The sequence below is a fragment of the Solea solea genome, chromosome 13 (assembly GCF_958295425.1).
Source record: "Solea solea chromosome 13, fSolSol10.1, whole genome shotgun sequence".
Lineage (NCBI taxonomy): Eukaryota > Metazoa > Chordata > Actinopteri > Pleuronectiformes > Soleidae > Solea > Solea solea.
The window spans coordinates 5,460,221-5,469,472 of record NC_081146.1 but is presented as its reverse complement, the minus strand read 5'-3'; the positions used below and the strand labels follow the sequence as shown (position 1 = coordinate 5,469,472).

Below are 9,252 nucleotides of genomic sequence, written 5' to 3'. Positions count from 1 at the left end.
TGGTCACTCCGAGCAAGCGGGAAGAAATCACTTTAAAAACTCAGGCCTTGTTGTTGCAGTTGATTCTGCTCTTAAGAGAACAATACGCCAGTCAACCATGAGAGCCTGGTGTTTGATTGCGTGGTAAAAATGCAGAACAGAGTGGAAAAGGTGAAGTGAATTATGGAACAAGCTGTGAGAATGTAGCGACATTAAAGGGAAAAACTGTCAGGTTAGGCCAAACACAAGGCAGCTGAATCTGCAGCAGATGAGAGATCATTATAAATTTGAATAATGTCAAAGGCTGCACACTGGAATGTGTGCCTCAAGTTAAATACAAGTTTACTGCACAAGGTTTACAGCCTGTTAATGACACCAGACAGTCATAGTGCAAGAGACACACATGAAATCTTTATTTTTTTTATTTTGTCATTTAAAGTTGTCCACAGTCGTTCACTCAATAATCATTTCTGTCTTATAAAGTATGATACAAGATAAAGGTGCTTTGAAAAAGTCTCCAGTCCACAACAGAGTGACTGATTCATATCTGAATGTGCAGGCTGGGACTGGTCTTTTAAAAAAAAAAATAGCTTGGCAAAGACAGACGGAGACAAGGTGTGTCCTGTTTTTCCACAGCAATGAATAATGCTTGTATAAAAGGGGTTTTAAAGAATGCTAATGAAGTTGTGAAGTTTATGACATGATGTGGCAGGGGTCTGGTTCCCTTTTTTTGTCATCCCTTTTGTCAGTAGGACCAGGAAGTATTGAACATGAACAAATAACTTTTCCACTTCCTTCTGCAACAAACACAAATGAAAAGAATGTTTGTAATACTGTGTACTACTGAGTACTAACTTTGGTTAGGAAGATTTTCTTTGGTATTCTGAAGTATACAGTCTAGGAGTCAGACGACACTGTCAGGAGTCTGTCCATGTGCTTTGCTCCCTAACAATTGAGCTGTCAGGTCGTCCTGCAATGACTTCTCATTGAAATGTGAGTAGCTTAACTGGCTTAGACTACATAATGGTTTGCTTCTTAATAAAAAGAAATCTGATAAAGCTATAGGAAAATATGATACAGTACAAATTGCACTCAACAATGAATGTACTGAACAAACCAGTATCAAATCATAAAGACTATAATCCTCTCTATTTCCAAAGATATATCATATGATACTAACGTCTTAAAAATGTTTTGATTTATTTAGAGATGTTTTAAAAAAAAAAAAGAAATATGCATATTCACACATCATTGAGATAAAGCTGCTGTCAGTGATGTTGTCTTGTAGCTCACTTCTAGTCTGTTGCTACGGTCACCTCATAAATGCATTTGATGAAGGGAGGTTTTTACTAACCAGATGTGATTCAACAAGTTTAGTTTGCAGACCCCTGAGACTGAGAGACCACTGAGGCTTCAGTGGTCTCTCAGTCACAATCCATTTTTCACACTAAAATGGATTTTTTTTAAAAAAAAGGCAATTAACACCTTTTGGTGTTTTTTTCCACCACTTTCACCTGGGAGTGCAGATGGAACATTTTTGTACTGGTGAAAAACCCATTTACATCGGGATTCAATGGCTTTTTTGACCAGAGGGAATGGGTTATGAGAATTACTGACTATCTTCATCAGTCATAGTTGTCAGAATATTAAGCAATTAAAAATGTATTTGATCTTACATAATTCACTGACAGCAGCTTTAAAATAGAAAACTAAAAATAACTCTCACATTTGGTATCAAATCTTCTCATCTAGCTCTAGAAAAGAACAACATACATATCTCATAAAAAAGGTTCAAAACTATTCCATTCATCTTCAAAAAACAAACATACATTAAGTACATATATACATACATTCCTGAAAGTTCTTTGCAAAGGGTGGAGCAGAATTTAACTGTGCAAAGAACAGCTTCCTGTGGCTCTGCCTCCCTGAACTTCCGCCTCGCTCAGTAGTTTGACCTCGTCTTGTGAGCAGATGAAGGGTATGAGAGGTAGAGCACTCTGTGAGGCTGGTTCACTTTATAAAAAAGAAAAACTGCTGCTGTGGTTTTAGCATCGTGTGTCTGTTATACTTTGAGTCTGTCCTGTCCATGAGTGCGTCTCTTAAAGAGGACAATACTAGGTTTCATAAGCTTTTTGTTCCACTTGGCTCGGGTTATGGCGGAATGCCATACTTTGTCTCCAGCTCCTCAGCCACCCCTCCCAGAAGCATCATTTTCAATTTGTCCAGCAACTCCTGCAACAATGGCATGTAGAGCATTCCACCCCGTCCACCACCACCATGAGAGCCTCTCTCCGCCCACACCCGCAGCATCTGGTAGTGAGCCTCCCGGCAGGATCGGTAATCCAACTGCGCCTGTTCGATCTCCGTATCCTTCACACCGAGCAGACGTACCAGCTGCTTCACCTGCAGCACAGGAACTAGATCCAGCACTGTGTAGATCAGGTCAGCGACTGCAGACAGGGGAGTGAAGAGGGGCAGTGTGATGAGGGGTAAAGATGAGAGTAGGAACAATGGGCGTTCTGTATGTTTGAGATTGCACACAGGGGAGCCTGTGTTGCTATGTACAGTATCAAATATACTCACTCTTGATTTCCAGTGGGACACAGTCAGGCAGTTTGGACTGTTGCTGTTCAATCACAAGGCTTTCGGGCACAGCTTGGACACTGTTGTTTTTGAAATTCTCCTCACATCTGATCAGAACCTGCTAAGAAACAAGACATTAGAATAAAATGACTATAGAAGGAAGAGGGAGATAAAACAAGAGCACATAGTCAGACCATTGTACCTCAGAAGAGTCTTGAGCGAAATCAGATGCTTGGATGGATGCCTTTAACAACTTCTTCTTGGTAAACCATTTTGTGACCACATGGGTGATAAAGAACACCATCACCAACAAAACCACTGCCAAAACTGCAACTCCAGCAATTATGCTGATAAGAAACTCTTGTCCGGCATCAGGATCTTCATGAGAATTCAAACATATGGAGATGGGCACGTGTTAAAAAAGCATACATTTGGTTTTTCATTAAACAGCAAAAACACATTTTCCAGGGTTTGTCATGTTAAATTTTACACCAGCATTGATCAAAATTGTTCATATGAGATAAGTAACACGATGAACAATAAATACAACACCTCTGTGCCTCACTTTGCACCTAGACTATGTGGCGTGTAACCAGCAAAGGCAGAGTTGGACACGCCCTTATGCACTTGTGCCTCTCACTTAAGACTATGTGCTATAGATTGATAAAATAGGGCCCATGGGCTATAAATGCTGTCCAAAAAATGTTTACTTAAGTTAAGCAATGGTGTATTTTATCTGGTAGAAAAAGATAATTGATAAGAATAATAATGATGGTGATAATAATAATAGCATATATATTGGCCATTGGGTGTGTCAACCTCTACTCTGAAGTGTGATGTATCTCTTGTAGTCAAGTTTTGCAGCATGTGTTTGACCTCTGCACAGGCACATAAGAAAGCACTATATGTTCTACTGCATTTGTGAAAGCGCTTCTGTTAACCATGTATCTGATACGAGTGCTCACCTTTTGTATTCTGTGTATTCAGAGTCGTTGCACAGTGATGTTTGCACTCGGGGGAGCAACTGTGGAGAACAGAGAGAATGTTTCACAACACTGATGAGGAAGAGGCATCGTCCTAAGAGGAAGTGATTGCTATAAAGGCCGAGACATATTTTATACACCAGCCAATGGGGCCACTGCACAGGATGTTCACACACACCAAAGAGTGATAATATGTCACAATTATTAACAGTGAGTGACAAAACTAAACCAAGCTTTTGTTTCCCAAGCTTTTTTTTAAAAAATACCCACTTTTTAAAGATGATAAAATATCTGACCTCCAAAAACATCAGTCACTTTTTTTATTAGTGTTATGTTGAATGGGTAATTTCACATTTTCAAGAAATATGTTATGTTACGTTTATGATAAATGGATCAAATTTAAATTATTATATAAATTAAACAGGAAGCCCAGGGGTCAAAATATTTAACAAATGTTAGTATCCCAGTTTTAGGGTCTTATACTTCCCTCTTCTGAAACTAACTAATGGAAAGATTGACCAAATTTGGAAGTGCACAGCAAGTTTCAATTCAACAAACTTACTTCCCCAGCAATGGCTTAAAATAAAATCGTACTACACAGCATGATGATGTATGCACCAAAAGCTCACAGCGCATATTATGGTATGTTATTACTTACGTTTTGCAAGGTTCACACTTGTTTTTGACACTGTAGTAGTTCTCCTTACATTCACAAACAGTGTTTTTCTCCCATGTGCCTGTGCAAAAATGAAAGTAATTATGAAATATTAATGACTTAAACAACACAGTTGACAAACTAAAAAGGTAAAAAAAGGAAAAATAGAATAGCTTCTACATGATGATGCAGTGTCATGTCTGAACACTTACATCTTTGTATTTCCTTTGCATCAGATCCACATTTTGAACAACTGCGACACTCGTACGTATCAGAGTCTATGAAAAATCTGTAATAGCCATCCTTGCACCGACATTCAGTGTCTTTGACTCGATTACATGGCGACACCTGATATTCATGCTTTGCTTCTGTAAAAAAGTTGACAAGAAAGAACAGATTGGACAAAACAAACCATTAACTGCAACACTGATAAATCGAGAAGGTGAAACTGAGACAGACAAAAAGGTTGTGATAGTTTACCTTTGCAGCGTCGGCATCGCCTGCAGTTGGGGGAAAAGTTAATCTGGTCCATGAACTGTCCAAGAGGACATGGTGTGCAGGTACTTCTGTGACCTGTAGCACGACACTTTTCCAAAAGCTTAAAACCTGGAAAACATGAATGCCACATGTAAACATGGTGAAGACTTCAGAAGAATTGATCTAATAGGGACAGACAATGTCCAATGTTGGTCCTTCCAGTTATGAGAAACCACCGTTTGTGTACCTGGAGAACATTTGTTGCAACAAATCCCCTGTTCTATGGTGTAGTCATCAGGTGGACACGTGTGCACTTCTTCAGTTTGTGACAAAGCCAACAGAATGACCAGACACTGCAAAATAAATAAATCAGTAAGTGTATTGTAAGTGTATTGTTCATCTTGCATGTTAACATGCAATTTTAAAATATTCAGTGAAGTACAAGGTTCGTCTCACCATGAAGAGTAGTGTTGTGCCCACAGGGGATTTTTTATTCCAATTTATTCCAGCTCCCTCCATCATCGTACAGGGTTAACTCAGTCCATCTGAGGCCATCTGCAGGTAAAACCACAGGTCAAATTAAACAATACACAGTACAACCGATTTTAGTAATATTCTCAGGTATATTGTGTGGACAAAAGCACAGGTAAATATATTGATACTAATTTATATTTACATTAGTATTTATTCATAATTTCTATTCTATAATTATATTTCAGACAGTCTGTGGGTAAACGTGAGTAATGAGAATGGGGAAGGGGCCCGAGTTATGGTTGTGGTTTCTTCAACATATGAGCAGTGTGAGCAAAATGAAACTGAAGCTTTTAATTGTGAAACCTCAGTTACAATAAACTGAGCTGATAGCAGGGTCATGGTGGACTGGAAAAATGCATTATTATTTAGCTACAAGGTACAATAAAGTGACAGAATGAATCTTGTTTAATCACATTTTATTTAATGGTACTATATATACAACCCTGGCTTCACATTAAACTGAGCTGATAAAGTTCTTTTATTAGATGACAACTGAATGTAAGCAGGGTCATTTCAGGTGGTCTAGATTAAGGTAGATCTTTTTGACTTGGTCATTTTAAAAGTAGCTCCCAAACTGAAAAAGTGTGGGGCACTCCTGATGTAGAGAATTGTAATATAGGCAAGAGAAGCTTATATATAATTGAATGTTTAATTTAATAATGTAATGAATGTAACCTAATGTATTATGATTATTATTCTAAAAATACTGTCCACTGTTGGTCAGCTTGGGGCAGTTTTCATTATAATTTTAAAATAAATGTAGGGCCGCAGGACATTGACTGGAGGACCATGTGTGGCCCACAGGCCTTAAATTTAACTCCCCTCATTTAGAGTGTTTAATCTGCCTAAATCCATTTTTTTAGACTATGGGAGGAAAACGGAGAGACCGGATAAATCTCAAATATATTAGCTTTAATATAATTATACTTGATGTGTGTTTTTCATGATTAGTTCTTAGCTGAGTTTTCCACTGAGTTAATGGGAGCTGGGTTTTCCAGACCCAGTGTTTCCCACACTTCCTGGTAAAAGTTATTCTAGGGAATCAAAAGCAACAGTGTTGTACAGTGTTGTGCTTTGGTGCCGTTATATTTTATTTTTAGACATTCATTTTTTTAATTGCCCCATTCTTTTTGATCAATTCTCTTGGCTTAAAATGTTTAATGTACAGCTTGTCAAGAACAAACCTGCTGGAAAGACTTTAAATAAATAGATAGAAAAACAACTACACATTGTGGGACAAACAGCTGATATAAGGTATAACCTGAAGGACTCACTTTAAAGACGTTGCACTGCATACAAACGATGTATATCTAACAGTATGAACGTGACACCTTTACCTGTCATTTAACCTAATTTAGACAGTTTTCCAAACTATGACAAGCGAGAACAATAAACAACAATAAAACAAACTTACAGTAAAATGCTACGGCGACAATAGCATCAGTGTTATTGACAAAATCAACAAAGTTGAGTTGAATAGTTTAAAACAACAGGAAGCCAGTGTGAAAATAAGTTAATGTTACGGGAAACCGTTCACACAGACATTAACGAAGCAGAAAAACTCCCACATATTTGTTGGCAGCTTCGCGGGCTTCACTTCCCTGTAGCTCTGACAAGACAACACGGCTAAAGTTTAACAAGCTTCATAAGCTTCACTGCTAACAATGCTTGACGCATTCACGATAATAATGTACAGTCAGTCTATTTTACAGTTCGTTTTTGTCTCAATGGTTTCCGTTTAGCTCCACAGAACGCACCGCATTCCACCTACAGGACCGCAGTCTCACTCAGTCTGATATGAATCACCTCTGGCTGCCCACAGTCAGGATTTTACCGTCACTTACCTGAACAACCACTGTCACGCCAAAGGCACACTCCTTCACTCCAGCTCCACAATAAATCCACTTATTAAGTGCTATAATTGTTTGAATAAACGGTATAGATGTATTCATTGGAAGCGCAGCGCCACGGTTGTCGACCCTCTCGACTGAGGACGAGTGGAGGAGGCGGTCACAAACGGGAAACGAGTGTGTCACGCGCTCGTTTCAAGGAATTGCGAGACAAGTTGGGTTTTTGGCAAGAAGGCACGCGCGTGCACACACACGCACGCACACACACACACCAGTCTGAGAATGAAGACAACTAGAGGTGACTCACCCACATTCACTGTATTATAACCTAATCCATATCCTAATACACTGACTTCCATTCACGTTGACAGCCTAACTAAAGTCAACTGATTATAATTCTGGTTAAGGTTTATGGTTATGGTTAATGGAAGTGACTGTAACCCTAGCATTTTACCCATAACCTCACCCAGTTCTTCAGAAATGAGGTTTGGCCTAATTAGGACCAGACTATGATCCCTAAGAGCTGGTCCTGACAAGATCAGTGGTCTTTGATTGATTTTTTTTTACCAGAACAAATCATAAAGAAGCAACAAAAAACCACTGTACACACACGCACACAAGCCCCGACAGTGAGAGATTAAATGCCAGTTAGCAGGGTGACTCACTGTGAGAATAGATTATGAAGATAACAACACACATGTTTGCACTGCTATCCTGATGAGGACTCCACTGAATTCCATTCCTTTGGACAGCCTGTACCAAAGCCTTATCCCTCACCGTAACAATAACCAGTTAATACCTTAACCTAACCACAATTCACTGTGTTTATGCCAGAAAAAAAGCCCTAAAGGGATATCAAAACTAATCCATATCCAAACATTGCATTTCAGGATTATGATTAATCTTCCTACATTTATGATGAAACTCAAATACACATAAAGGAGAAAAACTACATCCATATTTTTTCCTACTGCAATATTCAATTTAATTGATATTTATTTATTTGATTGATATAGTACACGTTTTTCCTTTGATATTTTGACGGACACAAGTCACTCCTTATCACATGTTTTTTTTTTTTTTACTAAATTTACCATCAATAAAACTTCTATGAGAACAAAATAACAGCATTTTAATAACAGCCTCCCAGCCATGTGATACACTTTTGTATTTAATACACAAATTGTATTATGATGTCAGGCAATTTGACATGCATGAATCATCCATCTTTTAAATGTTGTTGGCTGTTCATCTTTCCATCGCACAGCTATCACATCACAGCAACTCACTTTTACCAAGATTTAAAAAAAGTGTTTTTAGTTTATTTTTGTTTAAACTTTAATCTTCTTTCTCAGTGGCTTCAATATCATCTGACCAACTGACCCCAGATCATGTCAGATATTTCTATGCACAGGACAAAACACTTTTTACTACATACTGTACAATTGTGTTTATACTGTATATGAATATGAATATAAGAAACACATTGACAAATATCAATCAATCAATGCAAGAAACAAACATATCCAACATGTGTCAGTGGGTCACATGACTTGGATTAAGTGTTTTGTGAAAGTGTTACTGTGTTGATGAGGAGTGTTAAAATCCCAAGTCTCCACTTTACCTGTCTCCTCCTCACCTGCCTCGTCACTGCCACACCTACCTGGACCACGCCCCTAATCCTATATAACCCGCCCTTTCTGCCCTTTGACCCCCCTTTTTTCCCTCCAAACAATCCACGAGAACAAAGGGACACTGGCTATTCCTGAGTTTAATCCTTTGCTTAAGAGAGGAAAGTAAGAGTGGATGCATTATTGATACAAAACATCCACCATTACATCACCAACTACCGTTTACAAATAAAATATTGGAACTTGGAAAGCTGCCTGGATCCTGTGTTTAAATGTGCACCCAACATATGATGTTCAGTGAATCACCGCCACTATAGTGTACAGTTTTTTCATGGTCCTTCGAGCCAGATAAATATCTATGTTGGAAAATGGATCCACATGCTGTTTTACCTGATGAGGACGACGCTGATGGCAGACAACAGGAAGGAAGGCCACAGCGACAGAGGGTGCCACCGAAATATCTGCGAGATTACCAAACCGAAATTCATGGCAGGCCCCCCCCCCCCCACAAACAAAAGCATGTGCAGAACCTGGAGTAGAGACTTCAGACACAGCTTTAT

The 9,252-nt window shown here is 38.7% G+C and overlaps 1 protein-coding gene across 2 annotated transcripts; it reads right to left on the bottom strand.

Moving 5' to 3' along the window:
- Window positions 1-368: 368 nt before the first annotated feature.
- Window positions 369-7,234, bottom strand: tnfrsf1a (tumor necrosis factor receptor superfamily, member 1a). 2 transcript variants are annotated; one of them, XM_058648727.1, is made up of 10 exons: window positions 7,056-7,234; window positions 5,134-5,232; window positions 4,925-5,030; window positions 4,681-4,806; window positions 4,413-4,568; window positions 4,204-4,282; window positions 3,528-3,586; window positions 2,765-2,940; window positions 2,563-2,683; window positions 369-2,429 (listed from the first exon to the last, which is right to left on the bottom strand). In XM_058648727.1, the coding sequence occupies exons 2-10, from the start codon at window positions 5,197-5,199 to the stop codon at window positions 2,131-2,133; spliced, it is 1,188 nt and encodes a 395-aa protein (XP_058504710.1). In that variant the 5' UTR covers window positions 5,200-5,232; window positions 7,056-7,234; the 3' UTR covers window positions 369-2,130. The 2 variants fall into 2 exon arrangements, with proteins under 2 accessions (XP_058504710.1, XP_058504711.1); XM_058648728.1 differs by having other exon boundaries at window positions 2,563-2,680; window positions 7,056-7,233.
- Window positions 7,235-9,252: the final 2,018 nt, after the last annotated feature.

Coding starts and splice junctions, on each gene's coding strand:
- tnfrsf1a (XM_058648727.1), bottom strand. CDS start 5,199: ATGATGGAGGGAGCTGGAATAAATTGGAATAAAAAATCCCCTGTGGGC. Junction 5,031..5,133: donor GCACAACACTACTCTTCATG/GTGAGACGAACC, acceptor TTTATTTTGCAG/TGTCTGGTCATTCTGTTGGC. Junction 2,941..3,527: donor GAATACACAGAATACAAAAG/GTGAGCACTCGT, acceptor ATTCTCATGAAG/ATCCTGATGCCGGACAAGAG.